General features: G+C 56.7%; 1 protein-coding gene across 2 annotated transcripts; it reads right to left on the bottom strand.

Moving 5' to 3' along the window:
- Nucleotides 1–2,373: 2,373 nt before the first annotated feature.
- On the bottom strand, nucleotides 2,374–12,975 carry ERLIN2 (ER lipid raft associated 2). Of its 2 annotated transcripts, none has more exons than XM_068156703.1 (11): nucleotides 12,825–12,975; nucleotides 12,647–12,728; nucleotides 12,188–12,234; nucleotides 11,683–11,744; nucleotides 10,615–10,740; nucleotides 8,734–8,807; nucleotides 7,970–8,028; nucleotides 6,694–6,785; nucleotides 6,266–6,355; nucleotides 3,754–3,833; nucleotides 2,374–2,701 (listed from the first exon to the last, which is right to left on the bottom strand). In XM_068156703.1, the coding sequence occupies exons 1-11, from the start codon at nucleotides 12,929–12,931 to the stop codon at nucleotides 2,492–2,494; spliced, it is 1,029 nt and encodes a 342-aa protein (XP_068012804.1). In that variant the 5' UTR covers nucleotides 12,932–12,975; the 3' UTR covers nucleotides 2,374–2,491. The 2 variants fall into 2 exon arrangements, with proteins under 2 accessions (XP_068012804.1, XP_068012805.1); XM_068156704.1 differs by having other exon boundaries at nucleotides 2,614–2,701; nucleotides 3,754–3,850.
- Between the last annotated feature and the right edge of the window lie 11,654 nt (nucleotides 12,976–24,629).

Genomic DNA, 24,629 nt, shown 5'->3' with positions numbered 1-24,629 from the left:
CATTCCTCCCCCCAGCCCTGCAGAAGGGAACAGAACTGATCCCTACCTCCTGAGGCCATTCCCCCCCAGCCCTGCAGAAGGGAACAGAACTGATCCCTACCTACTGAGGCCATTCCCCCCCAGCTCTGCAGAAGGGAACAGAACTGATCCCTACCTACTGAGGCCATTCCCCTCCAGCCCTGCAGAAGGGAACAGAACTGATCCCTACCTACTGAGGCCATTCCCCCAGCCCTGCAGAAGGGAACAGAACTGATCCCTACCTACTGAGGCCATTCCCCCAGCCCTGCAGAAGAGAACAGAACTGATCCCTACCTGCTGAGGCCATTCCCCCCCAGCCCTGCAGATAGGAACAGAACTGATCCCTACCTACTGAGGCCATTCCCCCCCAGCCCTGCAGATGGGAACAGAACTGATCCCTACCTACTGAGGCCATTCCCCCCCAGCCCTGCAGATGGAACTTCCCTTAGCTCCTCTTTGCCAACAAACCCCCAAGGGCAGCAGGGAGGAGATGGGACTTTCCTCCAGGGCTTAGCTTTTACTTTGCATTTCCCAGTGTCAGTAACAGGGGGAAAATGGAAGTTAAAAAGAAAGGAAACCCCACAAAAATCACTGGAGCCAGCAGCTGGAATCCCTCAGATTCCCCTCTGAGTGTGGTCACCTTCAAAGGACTCAAGCACATTTGAAACTCTGAAGGGGGGAAGCCAAGTGTAGCAGGGCAGCAAGCAACTGGGGCAGGAGGCTGTGAATGCAACAGAGCTGCTCTGACAACCAGCTTAGCACTTCCACTCCCATCTTCTCCTGGTGGGGAGATGCTGGCCACAAACTGGAACAGCAATTAGTCACCAGGCTCTCCTGCCAAGTGGCAGATGGATCAGGGAGAGAAAAAAACCCACCCCAAATCCAACCCCCTCCCCAGCATGTTCTCTCCAGGCCTGAACTTGTCTCTTTACCACTCCCTCCTGTTCTGCATGTGTGCAAACCAAAACCCCTCTTGCCTCTGGTACAGGGAGAATGGGTTGGCTCTGCTGGGGAGGAAGGTTTGCCACAGAGCATTGCTCTGAGCAAAAGAAAGGGGAGGACTGATCCCTGGGCAGGGAAGGGAGAACCTCTGCACGGAGAGGAGAGGATCTTCTCTGTGCCCTGGGATGTTTTGTGCCCTTTGCTACTTTAAAACCTGGGTCCAAGAAGGTTTGGGTTTGGTTTTTCTAGTCAGAAGAACAACCAACCACCCAACAACCCCCAGCAACCCCAACCCCCAACAACCCCCAGCAACCCCAACCCCAACAACCCCCAGCAAACCCAACCCCCACCAACCCCAACCCCCAACCTAACACTACCTTGGTTCCATTGCTTGGGAGTTCACCTGAATGTCTACTGAGACACTGTAAACACTGAGATGCAGTTGCTCTTGGAGGGGCAGAGAGCAGAGTGCAGCAGCCCTGGGATGAGTCACTCAAGCAGTGACCTCTCCAGCAAGGCTTCCTGCAAGCTCAGGGTCCCTGAGACAAAAAAAACCACAACCCCCCTTTTTCCTCTCCTTAGCTCCAGCTCTGATGGCTGTGCCAGCACCATGCCAAAGCCTGGCTCCAGTGACAGCCAAGTCCAGTGGCCTCTGGCAGGATGCTGCCTCCCCCAGCATGCCCACAGCCCTCACCTGGCAGCTGAGCTGCTGGGGAAAGAAAACCCAAACCACCTCCCAAACCCCATGACACATGGAGAAGAAAAGCAGTGCTGAGATGGAGAAGATGAACAGTTTGGGCCCCTGCTTGCATCAGACATGGGCTAAGGCTTTGATCCCCCCCCATGGCACCTCACTAAGCTGCAGGCTTTCAGCTGAGCTGCTGCAAGTCACTCTGCAGGGGTCCCAGCTGCCCCCCAGCCAAGGGGGCTCACAGCCACAGGTGGGGGTTGTGCATTTGCTGCTCCCAGAGCACAGACACAGGCTGCTGCCAGCTGGGCAAGGCCTGGGTTCAAGCAGCCAGGTGTAGTGTACAAAAGTCTAGCACCTTTGCTTCAGAGGGGGTTAGAAAGGAAGCACTTGAGGCTTCCAACAGGGGAAACAAGAGCCCAAAGGACCCAAACCAAGCTGCAGCAGCAAACCCCCTCCCCCACCAACAACTCAACACACTGTTTCACTGCCAGCTGCTACAAACCACCTCCATCCAAAGCTGAGGACTCACCTAAGCTGCCTGGTGAGCCTCTCTCCAGAGTTCTGGCTGTCCAAGAGCAGGGAGAGGAGAATCCAGAGGACATACCTGGAGCTGGCTGCTTAGTGATCACCAGCACCAAGGAAGGAATCCCCCAAGCCCTACCCCATCAACAGCAAAGGGTTTGGGGTGGTTTTGGGGGGGGTTCTAATTGTCATACAAAAGATGGAAAGGATCAAGTCTGATTCATCTCTTTCAGCAGGGGGAAGGGAGAAAGACAAAGCAGAAAAGGAACTTCCCAGTTCTTGGTTGCTTTGGTAGAAAACCACCAGAAAGCTTCCTTCTCAGTTGACTTTGTGAAGCAGCTTTGTGTCCTCACTGGCTCCTGCTGCATCCTCCTCCTGGATGCCTTCTGCCAGTCCCTCTGCAAGCTTGCTCTGGCTGCCTGCATAGTCCATGAACATGTTGGGGATGTCTTTGCCAAAGTAGATCTTGCTGTTTGCTGCGATGGCCTTGTACTTCATCAGCTGCAGGTACTCAGGGGTCAGCTTCAGCTGCACAGGCAGAGGGGGCAAGAGAAAAGCAACACAAGGAGGTCACCAGCAGCTCAGGGATCCAGGCAAAAGCAGACTTCTGTCCTGAGCATAGCAGGCACCAACTCCTCCACACCACTAGCAGGCAGGCAGTGCCCAGGAGAAGGCTCTCCTCCTCCACTGGCTGTGAGCAAAGCCCTTGAATCCCAGTGGCTGCATGGCAGAATGAGGGAGTGCTGGAGGCCCCTGGGGACATGTTCCAGCCAAGTGGAGCAGAGATGGAGATGCTGGGAAGGAGATCACTCTCAGGGAGCCCTCGCAATGCAAGCTGGAAAGCCAAACACAAAGAGGCTCTTCTCCAGGGGGGAGGGGGCTGAGGCTGCCTGGGAGGGCAGAGCTGATTCCTCCAGCACAGTGACATCAGCACAGAGAGGGCAGAACAGCTGGGACCCAGCCCTGCACAAACATCCCACACCTCTGCCCCCTCCAAAGCAGAAAGCCTCCCTGCTGGGCTGTCCTGGAACCTGCTGTGGGCAGTCCCAGCCACGGAACCTCTCCATCTCCAGGCTGCTTTTCCCTTTCTGCAGCACTGAGGCTTTGGCAGCTTCCTGCTCAGCTTGGTGCAGAGGATCAGCTCCACTACCTGAGCACCTGCTGACTCCAAGGCTGCCTGTCACTCCAGATCCCCTGCTCTGCCTGCTTGCAGGCCTGGGAAGCCTGACACTGCTGACCAGGCAGCCCCACAACTGACACTCAGCCTACAGTGGGAGGCACACTGGCATCTCAGCACAGCTCCAGATGACATCTCCTGCAGCCTGCCAGAAATGTATCTGCCCAGAGAAGAAAAAGGAACTGGCAAAGAAGGATCAGATTGGTTTGGTCTCAGTGAGAGCCTTTCTGGGGGGTGGGGTAGGGGGGTGGCTTTGGTTTGCTTTTTGTCTTGAACAATGAGCCCCAAGCAGCCAACAATGGACACAAACCCCCCACAAAAATCAGCACTCTTGCTGAGTGTTTCTCTCCAGCCTCATGTCAGGAGCCCTGCTTGAAGGCACAGCAGAGGCAAACAACAATACCTTGTTGGCTTCAGCTACTTTCATTGCAGTGTAGCACTCAGCATCAGCTCTGGCCTTCTCTCTTGCCAGAAATGCAGCATCTGGAAGACAAAAGGCCCTGCTCTGACATCCAGCTTTCCCCTTTCATTTCCAGCCAGGTTAGCTCCACTTGCAGCTGGGAACTCTTTGCAAGTGGCCAGTACCACATCTGAACTGCAGGGGACAGGGCAAGGGCAAAGGGGAAGAAGAAATGGGAATCCCAGACACAGGATCTCAACTGAAGCCACTGCAGGCTGACAGCTGAAGGAGCAAAGTGCAGCTGCAGACCTCAAAGCATTCTCCACGCAGGAGGTTTTTATTCCAGGCCCTGTCACGAGGGCTGGGAACACTCTTTCTTCTCCAGCCAGCCACTAAAGCTCTCCTGCTTGAGAACACAGCAACTGTTCCACTGCAAAGTGGGCTTTAGCCAGGAGCTGTGCAGAGGGCTCCAAGAGCAGCCCAGGCTGTGCTGCAGCTGAGCTCAGGGCCTGGGAAAGCAGCTCCCCAGCTGGGATCTCGCCTGGGATGCCGCGGGCTGGATCCCGGCAGGCAGAGGCAGGGGACTGAAACCTTCCCAGGCTCTGCCCCCTGGACAGCTGCTGGAGAGCTGCTGCTCTGCACCACCCCCAGCTGTGCAAAGGAGCTGAGCCTGCAGGATGCTGAAGCTCCCTGACTCCTAGCAGAGCCAGCTGAGGAAAGCAGCTCTTCCCTTCTCTGCCTGGCAGCCCTGCTCCCCTCCCTCCAGGGCGGTGTCACTGAGCGCAGCCTGGCTGCTCTGCTCTCATCTCCTGACATTCCTGCCATGACAGGAAGCCACAGGACTCTAACACATCCCAGGCTGGATCTGAGGCTGCCCAGCTGGAGGAACCATTTGTTTACCTACCCTGGCAGGGAATCCTGGGAGCTGCTCCACTTCAGCAGCACGTAAGCAGCTGCAGGGGCTGGCCCACCACTTCCTCTCCTTTGCCTACAAGAGTGGGGTCCTGGCCAGAGGCAGCAGAGAGGAGTGGGACAGGAACCCTCTGCCAGCACAGAGCTGAAGGCCTGACAGCCAGTGACACACATGTAGAAGAAAGAAACCCCATTGTACTCCTGCAAAGAGTTGCTTAATGAGAAGCTGCTGATCTGTAAACCTCTTAATTGGCTCCTCAGTGGCCTTCTGCAAAGCCTGACAGGGCCTGTGATGAATGGGACTGGAAACAAGGCCTTGCCACTCAGAGCTGGAACCTCAGACCCCTTGTTGTGTCCTGGCAATTCCTTGGCACTGCTTCAGATGGGTGGGGGCACATCTAAAGTGAGCAGTACAACCCTCCCAGGGAGATCCTTTGGAGACAGAGAGTTCCAAGCAGCACAGCCTGCAAAGGAACATTCCTGTGCCTGCCTCTGGACAATCCCAGTCCCCCAAAGCAGCTAACAGCAAAACTAGAAGCAGAGTGAGAAAGCAAAACTGGAAAGCAGAGGGAGATTTGAGATGGCTTGGTCAAAGCCAAGGAAGCAGCTCTCTCCTCTCAGCCTTTGGGAGGTGGAAGCCACACAGCAGACCTCAGCCAGGTTTTGTTCCCCAGATACATTTGGGTGCCCCCTTCCCTCCAAGGAAGAGGCAGGTTCTGGAAGAGCCCTAAGCAAGAGAAGGAGACAAAGCTTCCCAACCCTTCCCTCCTGCAAGTAATGACAGAGATGTGGCTGCCTCACAAGACAGCACAGGAACATCTGAGGATGCTTCCCCTCCTCTGAGAGCCTGCAGCCTCCTCAGCCAGATCACAGAAGGTACCACAGCCATGGGCTGCAGTCAGAGCTCTCAGTGAACTCAGCCTGGTGGCTGTCACACAATCAGAGCACCACAGAGCTGTCAGGGCTGGAAGGGACCCTCAAGGCTCAGCCACTTCCAACCCCCTGCCATGGGCAGGGACACCTCACACTACAGCAGGTTGCTCACAGCCACCTCCAGCCTGGCTGCAAACACCTCCAGGGGTGAGGCTTCCACCACCTCCCTGGGCAGCCTGTGCCAGGCTCTCACCACCCTCATGGGGAAGAACTTCTTCCTCACATCCAATCTCAGTCTACCCACTTCTAGTTCTGCTCCATCCCCCCCAGTCCTATCCCTCCCTGACACCCTCCCAAGTCCCTCCCCAGCTTTCCTGTAGCCCCCTTCAGGCACTGCAAGGCCACAGTTAGGTCTCTTTGGAGCCTTCTCTTCTCCAGACTGCACAACCCCAACTCCCTGAGAGAGCTCCAGCTCTCTGCTCATCCTCTTGGCCCTTCTCTGGACACCTTCCAGCACCTCCAGATCCTTCCAGAGCTGGATGCAGTACTCCAGGTGGGGTCTCAGCAGAGTGGAGCAGAGGGGGAGAATCCCCTCCCTGGCCCTGCTGGCTATGCTTGCCTTGAGCAACAGCTCACTTCAGGAACTGCTTAACTCCAGGCTGAGCTGCTTCAGGACCTTTAGATAAAAGCCAGCACACAACATTTGCTGCTTGGCAAGCTCCCTGCTCACCTTCAATCTCTGAAATCCTCTTCTCTGTCTCCTTTTCCATCACTTTCTGGCCATAAGTTATTTCAGCAACTTGTGCAATTTTCTCTGCCTCTGAAATGGAAAAAACAACCAAAGAAAGAAAATGTCCAAGCTGTCAGCACTCAGCCTTCCTACATCCAGAAGCAGCTTCAGCCATGGAACTCCTCACAGCCCCCTCCTGGTGGCAATCAGCTGTGGGAAGCACTCTCAGCCTTCCCAAGGTGTTGGTTTGTGTTTGAGGGGAGAGCCTGAAGCGACCTGAAACAGCTCTGGAGGGGTTTCAGATCAGCAGCAACCCCAGCAGCTCACCCAGCAGCTCACCAGGCACATCCCTCCCTGCTGCCTGGGGTCCTTCTGCTGCCTGTCCCAGCCCTCCCTGCAGCCCCTGCCCCCAGCACAGGCACACAGACCGATGAGGGCTTTCTTCCTCTCCGTCTCTGCTTCCTTCTCCACCACCTTCTGCTTCTGGGCTGCAATCAGCAGCTTTGTCTTCTCACTCTCCCTGGGGAGCCAGAAGAAGCCAGTTACAAACCCTCAGCCCTCTGAAGTGGTGTGAGCTCCCACATGCCCTGCTGCTGGCTCAGTCCTCCTGCCAACACCTGCTGAGGGGCAGGCAGGGAATGCTCCTGCACGCTCTGAGCTTTGCTTCTACACCCAAGTGTCCTTTCCTCCCCTCCACAGCAGCCAGCTGAGTGTGAAATGCTCCCTGCTCCTCTCTGCAGGCTGCTAGAGCACACTCCTCAAGCAGCAGGTCACCCCCCATGACCATCTGTAAGGTTTAGGGGGGCTCCTGTTAATGAGGCAACTATTTCAAGTAAGAAATAAAAGCCCTCTCCCTCCTCTGCAATCACACCAGAGTCACCACTCAACCAAGCAGCTCTCTGCTGAAGTCTCCTCTGTCTTCCTTGCACAAGGTCCTCCTTCTGTCTGTCTTGTACAAGCACCAAGAAGTCTTTGAAGTGTGTACCCAGCTCAAATGCTCTGCTCCCAGTCAGGGGATGGAGGTGAGAGTGGAGACTGAGCCTCTCTGGACACACATCCTCTTATGGCAACAGATCCCAGGCTGCTCTGGGGCTCTGCCTTTCCTGGCCATATCACACAGGCCTTACCAGGATCCCCAAAGGTCATGTGAAATGCTCAGGAAGCAAAATGCCTGAGGGGGGGAATCTTATTCTGGCCTGCAGGGACTGTGCTGGCAGAGCACTCCGGGAGGGAGTGCAGGCCCTGCTGAGTGACCACAGGCAAGAGAAGGCAGCTGGCTCAGAGCATTGCAGAGGGATCAGGGTGTCAAGTGCAGCTAAAGAAAGTTATTCCAAAGCTTTGCAAGTGCTCAGCCTGTTGAATCAACAGTTTCTCCCTCCTAGTCAAACAGCAGGGATTAGTGGTGGAGTCCATCCACCTGCCACTCACTGCCCCGCTCCGGGAGGCCTCTTCACACCAGGGCCAGTGTGGAGAGGGAGGAGCCCCGGGGCAAATCCTTCCCTGAGCTCAAGTGTCCCTAACAGAAGCAGCTCCTCACTCAGCAGTGACCTGCCAGCCACTTCAGGAGTTGACAGACACAGAGCTCATCCCACAGCCCCCCCGGGGGCTGGCAGAGGGCAGGCAGATCGCTGCAGGCTGTGCAAACAGATTCCTGGCCGGCTGAGCCTTTTGGGGAACACAAAGGTGCAAGGCTCAGGCACTTACATGAGCTCATAATTCCTCCGGATTGTTTCAGGGATGTTTGGCTTTGTAACTCGAACTGCCTGGAAAGAGAGAGCAGAGCAATCAGCGGCAAGCAGCCAGCAATCAAAAGGCAAAGGCCCCGAGGAGGGCAGCTGACCCTGGGGGCATGCTCTGCCTCACCCAGCTGCCAGGGCTTGCAGAAATGGTGACCAGCTCCAAAGCCCAGAGAGCAAATGTTGCACTGAAGGATCTCCTGACACAAGATCAGGACCTGGGAGAAGCAGGGCTTTCAGCTGAGGCAGAGCAGGGTTGGACTGGAGCTGAGGAAGAAGCTCTTCAGTGTGAGGGTGGTGAGAGGCTGGAAGAGGCTGCCGAGGGAGCCTGTGGATTGTCTCCTCCCTGGGGGTGTTCAAGGCCAGGCTGGATAAGGCCTTGAGCAGCTGAGTCTAGCTGAGAGGTGTCCCTGCCCATGGCAGGGGGGCTGGAGTGGATGACTTGGTGCCATGGTGTAGTCATGGGGTCTGTGTTTATAGGCTGGACTCGATGATCCTCGAGGTCTCTTCCAACCCTGGTGATACTGTGACCCTTTCCAACCTGAGCCACTCTGGGAGTACTCAGAGTACCACCAAGAGAGAGCAAACAGATGCAGCTAGGAGGGGCTGGAGGAAGCTGTTCCCACTCCTCAAGTCTCTCTTATAAAGCAATTTTCTACACCAGTTCCCTTTTAGCCCTCAGCCCTCCTCATGCTCTGCCCCTCAGACATGCCCAAGTGCAATCCTCATTACCTGTATGATCAGTCCAGGAGCCATGGTGGTCAGGTCTTGCTGCAAGGCCAGTTTAAGGTTTTCATCAATCTGATCTGATTGGGGGGGGGGGGGGGGAGAAAAACAAATCACAAAGTAACTCCAAAGCCCTCAAGGCAGCTGGCTGCCAGCACCTCCACAACCAGCTGCAAAGGCTCAGAGCTCTTACTCCTGAAGTACAAATCTAAGCTTGCTGTAGGAGTGCTGGGCTGAGGAAAAACCATCCCAGAGCCCAAGGCAGGTTCCCATCTCTCAGCACACCAAGCAGAGCTGGCCAGCACCAAGCCCTTGGGACAGGCTCCAGCACCATGGCAGGCATGAGAGGAAACTCTTCCCACCTTTCCATAAGCTGCCCTTGGAATCCTGCTGAGCCAGAAGGAGCACTTCTGGGCTAAAGAAGCTGTGCTCTAAGCCATTTCCCCACTGATGCCTTCCCAGGTGGATGCTGAACAATGTGCCCAGCTAAATCATGACTGACTGAGAACCTCCTCAGTGCCAGCAGGAGGCAATGGGAAGGCAGCAATGTGAAGTGGCTGCATTAGTTTAGCAGGCTGCAAAACCACCCAGCCCTTCAGTGATGGCTCTCTGCCTCAGTGGAGCTGAGAGGCTGCAGGAGGAACCACCAACCACCACCACCCTCCTTCAGGGAGCAGCTCCCAGGATCCTGGGGCCTGCTGGGAAGTGCAAAGGCAAAACAAAACTGTAATGGCCTTGAAAGTGATCACATCACACCCCTCAGCTAGCTGCTTTGGTCCCAGCTTAGCTAGCTGGAACTGGCACTGGAGTTTGGGAAGCAGCTGCTATCAGTCCCCTGCACCTGCTCACAGCTGTGGGGCACAGAACAAGATCAATCTGCTGGGAAGGGGCTGAGCCCCACTTCCACAGCCCCTGGGACAGAGAAGGGTCAGCTTAGTCACAGGGAACTTCAGACAAGTTCCTTCTGTGCAGAGCAGAGGCTTGGAGTCCATTTCAAGCAGTTGCCAGCAGCAGCTGCTGACATCTGGAGGCTCCACTGGCAAAGAAGCAGGAGGGGAACTGAGCCCCAGCTCTGCATCTCGTGCAGAGGCACATCAGAGAGGCAGGCCCCTTGGCAAGCCCAGCTGGAGCAGAGCACAGAGCTCTGCACACACTCTGTCTCCTCTCAGGCACAAATCCTGCCCAGATGGGGCCCAAACCCATCCACAGCAGCAATGCTGTGCTGCAGTCAGCGCTGCTGCCCTGCCCAGATGCTGCAAAGAGATCTCTCCTCGCCCCAGAGCCATCAATAAACCACTCAGCACTCCAGCAACTGCTCTCTTCCCACCAGGAAACAACCGTTTTTTCCTTCAGGCTCTCCTGGAATGTGCTCTCCAGTGTTTGTGCTGCCCAAGGTGAGGGAGGGAGGGAGGGGAGGGCCAGCAGGCCCTGGCCAAGTCCTGTTTTCCAGCACTGGCTGCCAGTGCCTGGGCACACAGAGCTCAGCCAAGCCAGCAGAGAGCAGAGCAGAGGCTTTTCCATCTGGACTGACAAACCCTGTGGCTGACTTGACAAGTCCCAGTACCACCACTCCACTCCCTGAAGCCCTCCACTACTTCTGGCAAGCCTGGGTTGGGTTTTTTTTTTCCCTCCTTTCTTTTCTTTCCCAGTTGCAACATCCTGAAGCATTCAGCACTGAGAGATAACAAGGAGCAAGTGCTGGCAGCTGGCTAACAGCCCTGACTCCAAAGGGAGCAGATGCTGGATTAAGGGGTGGAAAAAGAGAGCCAGCAAAGCCCAACCCATCACCTGGGGGTGGGGAGTTCTGCACCAGCAGAGCAAAGCAAACACCCCTCAGAAACATCACTGCAGGAGCCATGGGCCCAAGAGCTCAGAGGAGCAGCTCACCAAAGAGCTCAATGTAGACCTCCTGCAGCGTGTGGACACTGCAGAACTGGTTGAGCTCATGGTGGATCTTGTTGAAGATGAGAGCTTTGTCATAGTCAGCTGTGTAGTTCTTGACTATGTCATACACTGCAAAAGAAGAGCAGAAACCAGTGTTGGCAGCTGGGGTGGGGACAAGGGGCACTGGGCACACACTGGAACCCAGGAGGTTTCACTTCACCTTGAAGGGGAAGCTGCTTGGCTGTGAAGGTGCTGGAGCCCTGGAGCAGGCTGCCCACAGCCTCTGGAGTCTCCTTCTCTGGAGACCTTCAAAACCCACCTGGACATTGTGGTCCTGGGCAAGCTGCTGTGGGTGAAGCTGCTTCAGAAGAAGGGTTGGGCTCAGTGACCTCCAGAGGTCCCTTCCAGCCCCACCAAGCTGGGACTCAGTGATGTCTCTGGTGAGGCTGAGCTGCTTTGGGGTACAGCCAAGGCTTTACAAGGTACAGCAGGGAACATTTCTGTACACCCCAGTGCCAGCTCAAAGCACAGCCACAGCATCACCCCAGAATGGTAGGGGCTGGAAGGGACCCCTGGAGATCATCCAGTCAAGGCAGGGTCACCCAAAGGTCACAGAGGAACATGTCCACATGGGTTGTGAATGAGATGGAGACTCCACCACCGCTCTGGGCAGCCTGCTCCAGGGCTCCATCACTCTTCAATTACAGAAGCTGCTCCTCCTGCTCAGAAGGAACTTCTGATGGTCAGGTTTGTGTCCATTGCCCCTTGCCCTGTCACTGGGCACCACTGAACAAAGCCTGGCCCCCTCCTCCTGACCCCCACCCTTGCAGTACTGATCAGCACTGATCACTCAGTCTTCTGCTCTCAAACTAAACAGCTCCAACTCTCAGCCTTTCCTCATCAGGAATGTTCCAGTCCCCTCAGCATCTTTTCTGTTCCCTCTCCACCCAGTCCCTGTCCCCCTTGAAGTGGGGTGCCCAGAGCTGCCACACAGCAGCCCTTTGCCTCACCCCATGCTGGCAGGAGCACACAGAGCTGAGGGTGGGAGGATCTGCAGGGTGAAGAACTCACCTGCACTCTGGATGAGGAAATTCACCACCTCAATTCTGTCAAAATAGATCATCACTCCTCCACTGCAAAAGGAAGACAAGGGGGGGAAGGAATACATGAAGTTTGCTGGCAGCCAAGTGCTGCTCTGGGTGTGGCTGGGCAGCTCTGAGGACCCTTCCCTCTAGGGGGCTGAGCACAGTGTCCACTGCTGGGGCTTCCAGCAACCTCCCTCCCCCAGCACAAATCCTTGCAGCAGGCTCCTGGCTTCCATGGCAGGTGTCTCCTGAGTTTGGATCATGAAATATGTAAACCTGGTGCAGCCTTTGAGGATGGCTGCACAGAAACCATCCCAGCAGGGCTCAGCAGCTGGGGTGAGGAGTTACAAAACCTCCCCAGGACCTCACCTAGGGAGGGCTGGGGGGAACCCAGCCCATGAGAGACCATCTGCTGGGGGCAGGGGAAGGGAAAGGTAAAGGATCAAAAGATTTCTAGCAGAAATAAAGGAGGGAGGAGCTGAGCATCTCACCTGGTGCCACAAGGGACATTTTTCACCTCATCTGTCTGCAGCGTGGTCTGAGGAAAGAGTTAAGGCAAGAAGCTTAAGAGCCTGGATTTGCCCTGCTCAAACCCTGCTGGCTTATGAGGACATGAAAGAGCCCACCGAAAGCAAGGTGTTTGCCCACCGAAAGCAAGAGCCGGTCCTGCCTCACTCGTTCCCCCGAGCCCAGCCCTAAGGGACAGTCCCAAGTGCGCCTCTCCCCCGGCACCGGCCGCAAGCAGGCACCGCCACGAACCACCCCCCGGCCAGCCGAACACCACGGCCCAGCCGCGGCTTTCACCACAGCGGCTCTCGATCCGCCACCCCACAGCTCCGCCGCGCCCGGGGGTGCGGCGGGAGGCTCTCCCAGCCCCGCCGGGGCCCAGCCCACCCCCGCGGCGCGGCCCCCGTTCCCCGACGGGCGGGAGGGCAGCGGCCCAGCAGCACCTGCACTGACTTGTAGGACGTGATGAAGGGCAGCATGAGGTGGAAGCCGGGCCCGCTGGTGGAGGTCAGCAACGCCCCGCCGCTGCGGAAGGAAAGAAGGAAAGGGGTGGCGGTGAGCGGCGGCCTGCGCGGGGCCCGCCCGGGCGGCGCAGGGGGGTCGCGGCGGGATCCGCCTCACCGGTAGTAGACGCCGATGTGCCCCTCCTCGATCTTGTGGATGGCGGAGAGGAAAGCAGCGGCCAGGAAGCTGAGGGAAAGCGCCGCGATGGCGCCCAGCTGGGCCATGCCCGGTAACCGGCGCGCTCCGCAGCTCGCCCGGGCGGCCCCGGCCGGCGCCGCACCTACGTCATCACAGCGCGACCGGCCCTGCCGCCGCCGCCCTGCCGCCGCCGCCCCACCAGGGGGCGGTGGAGGAGCGGGAACGGAGAGGTCGCAGGTTCGAGACCCTGCTGAGCCGTATCCCGCTGCCCGCCGCCGTGCATCCCCGCGGTCCCGGGTTGGAGCCGGATTGGGCAGGGAATAGCGGGAGGAGGTGACAGGCTGGGCGAAAACCTATCGCAGGGTCCCGGTGTGGTGGAGGTTGGAAGGGACCTCTGGGGACCTCTGCCCAGCAGGGCACCCACAGCTGCTTGCCCAGGAGCACAGTGCCCAGGGGGGGCTGGAAGCTCTCCACGCCAGGAGACTCCACAGCCTCTCTGGGCAGCCTGCTCCAGGCCTCCAGCACCCTCACACCAACCAAGTTTCTTCTCCCGTTTGGGTGGAACCTCCTGAGTTCCACTTTGTGCCCATTGCTCCTTGTCCTGTCCCTGGGCACCACTGACCAGAGCCTGACCCCAGCCTCTTGCCCCCCACAGCTCCTTTAGCTCTTGCTGAGCATTGCTCAGATCCCCTCTGGGGCTGCTCTTCTCCAGGCTCAACAGCCTCAACTCTCAGCCTTTCCTCCTTGTATATGCCCAGCTCCCACTCGACTCTTTCCCTTTTCTGACTTGGACTGGAGAGCCCAGAGCTGGACACGATACTCAACAGTGGCACCAGGGCAGAGCAGATGGAGGGAAGAACCTCCCTGGCCCTGCTGGCCACACTCATCTTCACGTCCCCAAGGACACCATTGGCCTTCTTGGCCACGAGGGCACATTGCTGGCTCATGAGGAACTTGTCCCACCAGCACTCCCAGGTCCTTCTCCTTGGAGCTGCTTCCCAGCAGCTGTGCTGGTGCAGGAGGTTGTTCCTCCTTGGGTGCAGGTCTCTACACTTGCCCTGACTGAGCTCCATGAGCTCCAACTCTCCAGCCTGGCCAGGTCTTGCTGAAGTGCAGCACAGCTCTGGTGTGTCAGCCACTGTTAAATCCTGCACCTCCACAGCTGCTGAGGGAGGCTTCAAATAAAAAGAGGAATCCCCCCCAAAATAAAAGCATGGAAGAGATATGTAAAATGTCAATAAAGGAGTCTGATTTGATCTCTACTGCACTTGATAGATCTCTGAGGGTTATATATAACAAACCTGTCAGGAGGATTCAGCACCATTTAAAAGCAGGGATGAAATAGCCTTGCTATTTGTCAATCCAGATTTTGCAGCTCTTAAATAAGTGCAAGAGGGGACCCAGAGATGAAGCACACCCTGGGTCAGGGGCTTTGTTGGGTTTATTTTTCTCTTCTCTTTTTTTTCTCCCCCCTCTTCTTGGGTTGGTTTTTAAATCACTGGCCCAGATTTAAGGCCTTGATAAAATGTATTAAACCTTGAAAGGTTTTAATGGCTCTAGTATGTGTTTCATAAATCAAGACCCCTCTGCTCGGCCCTCCTCTTGCTTTAATAAGGGTAAACTAGGAAATTGCTCTGAGCTGAAGCAAAATACACCCAGAGAATATTGAAAAGTAATAGGTTTTTAAATGTGGGGTGTTCTGGCTGGCAGGAGAGCTCTTTGGCTTCGTAACATTGGTGCTATATCATTACCCTGAGTGGGAAACCAGCTGTGGCCACGGGTTTTAACAGCATCAAGATGTGAAGGAGCACAAAGGTAAATATTATTTGTAATAATCCTGACCAGCAAAAAAGGAAAAAAAAAAAGAGAGAGAGAGAGAAAGAAAGAAAGAAAGAAAGAAGTAAAAAAAAACCCACCCCAAAACAAACCCAAAACACCCAAAAGCCAAGAAAAATCACTGCTTCTGGCCCCGGGGCCAGGAACATTCGGTGGTGTCTGCGCTGCAGCTCTCTGGTTTTTAACAGCACAGGCTTTCTCTCTCTCTCTCTCTTTAGATGAAGAAATGGTTTCTGACACCCCCTTCTCACCAGCACTTCCAAACTTTTGCAGCCCTGCCCCGTTCCTCCCTGCTCTGCTGCAGTGCAGCCTGTGTAAAAATATCTCCTGGGTTTTACTCTGAGGCTTTAATTGAGACGAGTTGGAAAGGGCTCTGAGCGCTCTCTGGAGTGCTGAAGGGATGGATCCAGGGTGGGCAAGTGGGGGGGCAGCTCCCTCAGGATGTGCCCAGGCTTGGTTACTGCTGGGGAGTGGGGAGGCTCCCCCCAACCCGAGGCATTGAGTGCCCCCTCCCCCCCCATCCTCCCCGGGCTGCTTCATTGGGATGGAAGTAAAGTGCTGTGTAAAAGTCTGTCCAACCTCATTAGCTGTCACAAGTAACAATGCTGGGCTGGCAATAAAGGCAATTCTGAGCCTGTTGGCCATTAATCACCATCTGACAGTTGTGAATAGGGGTGGAAAAAACTCTGTCCCCACAGTTCCTGCCTCGCTGTTTAAGGTTACCTCCACGTGCAGCTGGTGCAGTGGGGTGGAAAGCTCTTGCTTGCCACTCCAATTCCCATCCCCATTCCCATCTCCATCCCTATTTCCACCCCTACACCCTTTTCACTCCTACCTCCACCCCCTTTTCCATCCCAGCCCCTTTTCCATCCCAGCCCCATCCTCAGCCCCATCCCATCTACTTTTCCATCCCATCCACAACTTTATCTTCATTCCCATTCCCTTTTCCATCCCATTCCCTTCCTCATTCCCATCCCACCCCATCCTCATTCCCTTTTTCCATCCCATCCCTGTCCCAGCCCCTTCTCACCTCCCCAGGTTCAGTCACTGTCACTCCTGGGAGGAGCTGCTCTGGAAGATAGATTGGATGCTTCTCCATCCATGATGCCCAAGAACATTTAATAAGATGTTTGTCAAGTGCCTGGAGGATGCTCCATGAGCACTCCCTGATGCTGGAAGTCAGTGGTGACCTATTTATTGGCCTGGGGAACCCCAAAGTCATCTGGTAGAGCCCCAAACTTGCCAGTAACCATTGCAGCTCCCACTGGAACAAGGCAGCAGCAGGGGACCAAATGTGCACAGGGCTGGATGCTCATAAAAAGTCTTTTCTTTCTTTTCTGTCTTTTTCTTTTGCCTGGGGAGAAGAGAGCGAAGCTGCTCCCTGGCCGACACCTAAGAGTGAAGCCAACATGGGGAGGTAAAACCCTGCCAAAAGCTGGGGCTGGGCAGGGCTGGGGGGCTGCAGAGTGCTTGGCTGGGCCTCTGGCCATTCTGCCACGGCTTTGAAAGGAAAAGGAGGTGGGGAGAGGGACTGTGTGGGGGGAAATACTTAACAAATTAAGTCTATCGAACGTTATTTGCAGATTAGGCTGCAGAATTGTGTTAAAGTATGTCCGGGCTCGTTACATGTCACTGCTAACAATACAGCACTTGGCAATCAAGGCAGCTCTGCAGCCCTGGCCATTAATCATCCCCTGACAGTCCTGAGCTGGGAAGGAGGAAACCATTCACATGTGCTTGCTGCACCTCCTTCTCCCGCAGGAGAAGTTCCCTTTGACCCCTGCGCACCCCAGCCCCACCAGTGGGCGATAAGCGGAGGGTGCTGATTGCATGCCCAAAGTGGAGGGTGCTGAGTGCATCTCCTGAAGTGGAGGGTCCCAGTTTCATGTTCCAAAGTGAAGGGTCCTGATTGCATGTCCCAAAGTGGAGGGTCCCAGTTTCAGGTCCCAAAGTGAAGGGTCCTGATTGCACGTTCCAAAGTAGAAGGCCCCAATTTCATATCCCAAACTGAAGGGTCCTGATTGCATGATCCCAAGTGGAAGGTCCCAATTTCATGTCCCAAAGTGAAGGGTCCTGATTGCATGTCCCAAAGTGGAGGGTCCCAGTTTCAGGTCCCAAAGTGAAGGGTCCTGATTGCATGTCCCAAAGTGGAGGGTCCCAGTTTCATATCCCAAAGTGAAGGGTCCTGATTGCATGATCCAAAGTGGAAGGTCCCAATTTCATGTCCCAAAGTGAAGGGTCCCAATTTCATGAGCCAAACTGAAGGGTCCTGATTGCATGATCCAAAGTGGAGGGTCCCAATTTCATGTCCCAAAGTGAAGGTTGCTGACTGCATGTCTCAAAGAGGAGAGTCCCAATTTCATGTCTCAAAGTGGAGGGTCCCAATTTCATGTCCCAAAGTGAAGGGTCCTGATTGCATGTCCCAAAGTGGAGGGTCCCAATTTCAAGTCTCAAGGACTTTAAGGGGCACTGGTGCAGGCAGAGAAGAGGCCTGCAGTGTCTGCCAGCACCACAACACATCCCATGGTGCAAACAAGCACAGGGAAGAGGCTCTGGGAAAGGGTTAAACCACGGTGGCACTCCAGCAGCGTTTTCCTTTCTATCCTCCATCTTCCTCCTCCACAGGCTCTTGCCCACCCCTAACCCTGGGGCTGAGGGGTTTGTCCTCAGCAGGGACATTCCTGGTGGGAGCCAAGAGTGCTGTCCCAGCAGAGCAGAGGGGAGCTCATCCCCAGGCCTCGCTCCGTGCTCCATGTCATCCCGCAGACGCCAGCCCCGTGGCTGGGTGCCAGCGTGCCAGGTCATCCTGCCAGTAAATAAAGGAGCAAATGTTTCCAGCCCCCCGACGCTGTTTTCTAAAGGGAAATGATTAATGGTGCTTGGAAACCACAATTCATCCCGGGAAAGAAAGTAGAGTTACCCGAAACATGCGTGAGAATTAGCACTCGGATCGGCTCCTGGGGCAGAGGAGGGGAAGCTGATGGCAAACAGAGCTCTTCTGTGAGCAGAGGGAGAAAAGTCCCCATGGAAAACAGGGGCTGGAGAAGCTGAGATGGAGCAGGAGAGCAGCTGCCAGAGCTTGGTCCCTGCTGGGCTGGACCCTGGGTGCTCCTTCCCTTTCCCATCTTCACCCCATCCTTCCCTTTCCCATCTTCACTCCAATCTCTGTCTCCATCCCCATTTCTGTCTCCATCCCTATCTCTGTCTCTATCCCCAACCCCTTTCCCATCCCTATTCCTACCTCTCTACCCTTTCCTCATCTACCCCAAAGCTGAGATGGTCACAGAGAGGGGAAAGGGAAATGTCTTCCCCTGGGCCTTCCAACACAGCACAGGGAAGGGTAAATACTGCTGGTGGGAACCAAACTGCTTGGACTCACTGATCTGAAGAGGTCTTTTCCAACCAAGCCAATTCTATGATCCTTTGGTTCCCAAATGAACAGAAGGATGGAATGCCAGGGTGGAAGGGACCTGGAGGATCCTGTGGTCCAACCCTTCCAGGCAACAGTAGAATCCCAGCAGCACCTGGGTTCAGGGAGAAGGAGTTTTGGACCCAAATCTGGAGAGCTGTTGCCTTCAAGTGCCAGATGCTTTGGATGATTTGGAGCTAGGGGAGGGAGAGCCTCACCCTGTTCCTGCTGATGGGAAGCACTGAGATGACTGAAGCCTGGTCCCATCCTCCTGATGCTCACCCTTAAGGTATTGCTCAGTATTGATGAGATCCCCCTCAGGCTGCTCTCCTCCAGTCTGAATCCCCCCACTTCTCAGCCTTTCCCCACCAGAGAGGTTCCAGTCCCCTCAGCATCTTTGTAGCCCTGACCTGGAGCTGTGCAAATGCTCAGAGCAGTGAGGCAGGGGAAGGAGCTCCCTGAAAGGAAGCAGGGCCCTGTGGCATGGATTTCTCACCCAATTTTGGAGATGAACCCCAAATCCCTGCCTTGATCTCTGCTGTGGATGGAGGCAGTAGCCAGCCCCGTGCAGGCCCTGTCCTGGGAGTGGGTGCAAAGGAAGCTTGGAAAAGGCTCCAGGAGGGTGATTTATTTGTGGGATTCCAGGAAGGGCTGGGGAAGCCTCAGCGAGGTGCTGAAGCCCAGGTCAGGAGTCAGCCCTGTCTGGGTGATATATTTAGAGCAGGATAATGTAAGGGACAGGAGGGGGAGGGAAAAAACCCAACCCAACCTTAAAAAAAAGAGGAAAAAAAAATCTGTGGAGGAGGTGCAGATCCATCCCCTTGGCCAGGGAGCTGCTGGATGATCTGAGCCAGGGAACAGATAGTTGGATTTCCCTCCTTTCTCCCTTCAAATAAATCACAACTCCAGAGCCCTTTAAACTCTGCAATCTGATCTGTTCCAATAAGGAAGGGAATGAAAGGGCTGCGTCTCTTTGGAAGCCTCCAGAGCCATAAATCCACTATGTACAAACACAGAGCAGATTTCCAAGGGCATTTATTTTATTGTATTGTTTTAACAGAAAAATCAAACTGCAATAAACTCAGGCCCTCATTAGCTGTCTCTGTGTCCAGGCCAAGAGCTGCTAACGAATACAATCAGGACAAAGGAATGTGGCTCTTGGGCAAAAGCCCAGCACTGAATTCCCTTCCCCCCCACACCCTGCCCCAAAAGCTGCTTCCCTGGGAGCCCCACAGAGGAGGCAGGGCAGGGGGGAGCTGAGGGGCTGGTTCTTGTACTGCCCATCACTGCATGGTCGCTGGGATGTGTCACCCCAAAGCCAGCATCCCTGTCCAGGACCCAGCACCCCGGCCAGGGATCCAGCATGCCCCCCTGGGATCCAGCATCCCTGCCACGGATGCAGCATGCCCCCCTGGGATCCAGCATCCCTGCCATGGATGCAGCATGCCTTTCTGGGACCTATTATCCCTGCCATGGATCCAGTATCCCTGCCCCAGTTCCATCATGCCCCCCTGGGATCCAGCACGCCTGCCATGGATCCAGCATCGCTGCCCAGGCATCAGCATCTCTGCCATGGATCCAGCCACCCTACCTGGGACTTGGCATCCTTACCTGCATCCCTGCCATGGATCTGGCAACCCTGCCACACACCCAGCATCCCTCTCTGGGGCTCAGGATCCTTGACACAGATCCATTACCTCTGCCCTGGATCCAGCATTCCTGCCCAGCCCACACCACAGCAGCTGGAGTTCAGCTTAGGGGTTTCTCACATCAGTTCTTTGTGGTCCCCAACATTGTGCACCTCAAGAGCAGGGGAGGCACAGAGTGGCTGGGGGGGGGGAGGGCCCTCCACTGACCTCCCTGAGGCTGCCCTGCTGTGTGTGTGGAGTGACTTGCAGAAGTAGCTCTGAAGTCACTAAGCCATGGATCAAAGAGCACCCAAAGTGGCAGTGGGGGCAGCTTTGGGGTTGTTGGTCATTAATCATCCACTGACAGCCCTGAGGGGTCTGGTTGCTCTGCTAAACACAGCTCTCTCAGGAGAGCCTGGGGATGGGGAGCACCTCAAAGCCAGCCTAGGGCTGCATGTGGAGGGTCTGAGCACAGCGTGGCGCTGTCATGTCCCAAGTGCAGGACATCACAGACCAGTAGGGGTTGGAAGGGACCTCTGGAGATGAAGTGCAACCCCCCTGCCAAGGCAGAGTCACCTAGAGAAGGTCACACAGGAACATGCCCAGGTGGTTTGTGAATGCCTCCAGAGACAGAGACTCCACCACCTCCCTGGGCAGCCTGCTGCAGGGCTCCAGCACCCTTCATTTAAAGCAGCTCCTCCTCATGTTCAGATGAACTTCTGATGTTCCAGCTTGTGAGACTTGCTCTGATCTTGGGGGGGGGGGGGAACAAACAAACAAACAAAAAAGACTAAAAAAAGCCCCAAACCCAACCTCAAATCAATCCTGAGCTGCCTGGGGAAGGAGGGGAAAAAAGAAGCCTGCCTGCAGGATTTATGGTGGTGGAGCAGCTGAGCTGGAGAGCCCGGAGCAGAGTCCCCGCCTCAGCCCACGGAGAAATTCCTGACTTATTGAATCACATTTGTCATCCCTAAATACATCTGCAGGGCCCTGTTCCTGAATCCATAAACATCTCCAGCTCGCTCTGCTCTCGCCGAGGCCTCTTTCAGCACTCATTTTATATTTAACTTTTTCCATATGCAGGGCCTGTCGCCTCGGTGTCATTTCCGGGAAAACCGGGGGGGGGGATCTGTGCGGGGAGGGGGCTGGAAATGGGGAAGCGGGGGGCAGAGGAGGGGGGAGGGAGCGCAGCGTGTCTTGGCCTGCCGGAGCAGCCCAGCTGCTGGCACGGCGCGAGAAATCCACCCGGCGGAGCCAGCGCTCATTAATCATTTGAACTACTAAACTGCCAGCTCCTTTCAAGATCTTTCAAGAAGTGTTTTCACCCAAAATAGAGTTGAAAACGCGCCGGGTCCTACTTTCAGAGTCTCATCCATCTGGCCATTATGGGGAGTGTCAGGCGGCTCTGACAGACAAGGCTGCTCTGTTCGAGGGGCCCCGGCTCCCGCAACCTGTCATATCGTGGGGCTGATGGCATCTGACAGCTCCATTTGTACCTACCCAGGAGATAAAAGAGCCCTTCACAGCGCCGGAGAGAAGGGCACGGGGAAGGGACAAGGATGAGCACGGGGAAAGGGAGGAGGATGGAGCCACGGGGAGAGGGACGGGGCCACGGGGAGAGGGATGGGGCCACGGGGAGAGGGGAGAGGGACGGGGCCACGGGGAGGGGGGAGAGGGACGGGGCCACGGGGAGGGGGGGAGAGGGACGGGGCACGGGGAGGGGGGGAGAGGGACGGGGCACGGGGAGGGGGGAGAGGGACGGGGCACGGGGAGGGGGGAGAGGGACGGGGCACGGGGAGGGGGGGAGAGGGACGGGGCACGGGGAGAGGGGAGAGGGACGGGGCACGGGGAGAGGGGAGAGGGACGGGGCACGGGGAGAGGGGAGAGGGACGGGGCACGGGGAGGGGGGGAGAGGGACGGGGCACGGGGAGGGGGGAGAGGGACGGGGCACGGGGAGGGGGGAGAGGGACGGGGAGAGGGGGAGGGGGGAGAGGGACGGGGAGAGGGGAGGGGGGGAGAGGGACGGGGAGAGGGGAGAGGGGAGAGGGACGGGGAGAGGGGAGAGGGACGGGGAGAGGGGAGAGGGACGGGGAGAGGGGAGAGGGGAGAGGGACGGGGAGAGGGGAGAGGGACGGGGAGAGGGGAGAGGGGAGAGGGACGGGGAGAGGGGAGAGGGACGGGGAGAGGGGAGAGGGACGGGGAGAGGGGAGAGGGGAGAGGGACGGGGAGAGGGGAGAGGGACGGGGAGAGGGGAGAGGGGAGAGGGACGGGGCACGGGGAGAGGGACGGGGCACGGGGAGAGGGACGGGGCACGGGGAGAGGGGAGAGGGACGGGGCACAGGGAGAGGGGAGAGGGACGGGGCACGGGGAGAGGGACGGGGCACGGGGAGAGGGGAGAGGGACGGGGCACAGGGAGAGGGGAGAGGGACGGGGCACGGGGAGAGGGACGGGGCACGGGGAGAGGGAGAGGGATGGGGCCACGGGGCCATGGGGAGAGGGATAGCCATGGGGAGAGGGGAGAGAGAGAGGGATGGGGCGAGGGGAGAGGGAGAAGAATGGAACCCAGGCACCCCAGGACATGTGGTGGGATGTGGGATGCTGGCAGCACACCTGGTGCCCTGCATTGGCATCTGACAGCTCCATTTGTACCCACCCAAGAGATAAGAGAGCCCTTCACAGTGCTGGAGAGAAGGGTATCAGGAGGAAAAAAGGATAAGCACAGGCACCTCAGGATGGGTGGTGGGATGTGGGATGCTGGCAGCATCATGTACACAGCATGGAGCAAACTAGGACCCTCTCCCCAAAGGCTCATGGCTGAGCCTTGCTGGGGGGTGGGGGAAGTGGATGGGTGGCAGCAGACCCCAGGCCTGACCCAACCAGGGTTGTGATTGCATAGGGTCATAGAACTGTTCCAGCTGGAAAAGGCCTCTCAGACCATCGAGTCCAACAGCCAGCCTAAGGCCTCTATGACCATTAAACCATGGCCCCAAGTGCCATGGCCACAGGTTTCCTGAACACCTCCAGGGATGGGGACTCCATCACCTCCCTGGACAACCTGCTCCAATGCCTGAGCAGGTTTGGGGCAGGCTGAGCAGACACTTTCTTGCAGACCTCAGCTGACACCAAATGGGCAGCTCCCTGTGAGCCCAGCTCATGCTGTGCTTCGTGTCAGAGACATTTTCCACAGAACCACCTTGGAGGGAGGACCTGGCCACCAGCCTGCTCCAGCCCCATGGACACCACTGAGCCTGTGCAGGGGACTGGAGTGGAACCCCACAAAGACAGCCATCAATGCAGCAGAAACAATTAGTGACTTCTCCAGGAGCTCTGCCCAGCAGAGGGGGACTCCCAGCTTTGCTGTCCAGGTGGTGATGGGCAGCTCCATCTTTGGCTGGGAAAGCAAAAGGGTTGATTCCTCCCCACTCCCATCCTCACTAGGGTGGAAGGTGGGAGAGCAGCACAGCATCAGTCAGGTCCAGGTGAGAGAAAAAGCAGCAAATGTTTTGGGTGCTTTGGTCTCCTCTCTTCTCCCTCCCCAGCAAGAGAGGAATGCAGAGAAAGTGGTGGGGGCTCAGCAAGAAAGATCCAGCACAGCTTCAAATGCTTTGGCCCTCCTCTGTCCTCTGTCCTCCACTCTCAGAGCCCCCTCAGCCACCCCTGCTGTGGGAGCTGCTCATGGAGAGGTGGTTCCAGGATCCCCAGGCTTCCACTGGCCTCTTTTCTTTGGAACAAGCAGCACCTTCCTCTCCCACTCAGGCACTGGTGGCCAGGGGAGGTGCCCAAGCTGCTGTGGTGGGCACTGGCACCAGTGTGGGCCCACATGCTGCCGAGGAGCTGCTCTCTTGCAGATCTGGTGGGAGCAAAAAGTGTCCTCTCAGTCCTGTGCTCTGGTCGGGTGTCTGTAGGCTACTCCCAGGTGGTTGTAAAGCCTCCAAAGCCACCAGGTGCCTGGGATGGAGACTCCTTCAGCTGTCTCCGGGTTTTGCCAGGCCAGGAGGGCTTTTGGTGCCAGGAGGGATGATCCCTCACACTTGGGACCACGAGGTGGTGGTTGTTTGGAGCCCTGCAGAGTCTCCAGTGTGTCACCCAGCTCTGCTCAACCGACCTGGCAGCAGCACCACACAGTCCCTTCTTGCAAAGGCACCACCTTGCAGGGGTCACACCCCCCTGTCCCATCTTGTGCACCAGGATGGAAGGTGGGATGAAGTCCTGGCAAAGCTGCTCTGGTAGGTTTCCATAAACACCATGTTGCAAAAACATTATGGGCTGTGGGAATCTGTTTGTTACTGTGAAGTGAGCTGCAGGAACAGAGAGCTGTCAGCCCAGCATCTCCCCCAGCCTTCTCCAGCAAGCCTTGAGTGCAGAATTGAGACTCTTCAGTTGTTCATCAGGATAATAGAGAGATGGCAGCTCCCCAGCACTGCTCACACGAGCACCAGGGTCAGGCTGCACTCTGCAGGGAGTGGCTGCAGCCCTGCATTTGGTTTGGGCTCAGCCTGAGGACTGCTGCCTTCTGCAGCCTGCCAGGAGCTCTGTGGGTTGTCCCCCTCAGCTGGTGTGGCTCAGCCAGCTCCAGCACCCAGAAGCAGCAGGGAGCCATGTGAAAGTCACACTGGGTGCTTCCCACGGGGTAACTGGTGACCAGCCCAAGCCAGGTGTCCTGGTACGGTGGGGAAGGTGTTGGTGCATCACTGCTGCCAGTGCTGCTGGGAAGATTCACACCACAGAGATTTATGGCCAGGCAAGGGACAGCAGCAGCTCTTCACCATCATCCAAAGCCACATGAAAGTCTTCTCCCACCCACAGTGCTCCTGCTGCACCCTGGTGCTTGCCTGTGCTCCTCTGGCTTTGGGGGTTCTCAGAGCACCTTGAGGTCTTTGCTCTTCTCCATCTGCCTCCTGCAGGGCCTCT

Source organism: Melanerpes formicivorus, unplaced genomic scaffold (genome assembly GCF_026170545.1).
Source record: "Melanerpes formicivorus ecotype bairdi unplaced genomic scaffold, bMelFor1.0.p_v2 SCAF_34, whole genome shotgun sequence".
Classification (NCBI taxonomy): Eukaryota; Metazoa; Chordata; class Aves; order Piciformes; family Picidae; genus Melanerpes; species Melanerpes formicivorus.
The sequence above is the reverse complement of the archived record's forward strand: the minus strand, read 5'-3'. Positions and strand labels throughout refer to the sequence as shown.

What these genes read in the sequence shown, in the direction of transcription:
- ERLIN2 (XM_068156703.1), bottom strand. Translation starts at nt 12,931, where the DNA reads ATGGCCCAGCTGGGCGCCATCGCGGCGCTTTCCCTCAGCTTCCTGGCC. An exon ending in CACATCGGCGTCTACTACCG is followed by an intron (nt 12,729 to 12,824) that starts GTGAGGCGGATC and finishes TTCCTTCCGCAG; the next exon opens with CGGCGGGGCGTTGCTGACCT. An exon ending in CGGAGGAATTATGAGCTCAT is followed by an intron (nt 6,786 to 7,969) that starts GTAAGTGCCTGA and finishes CTGGCTCCCCAG; the next exon opens with GGAGAGTGAGAAGACAAAGC.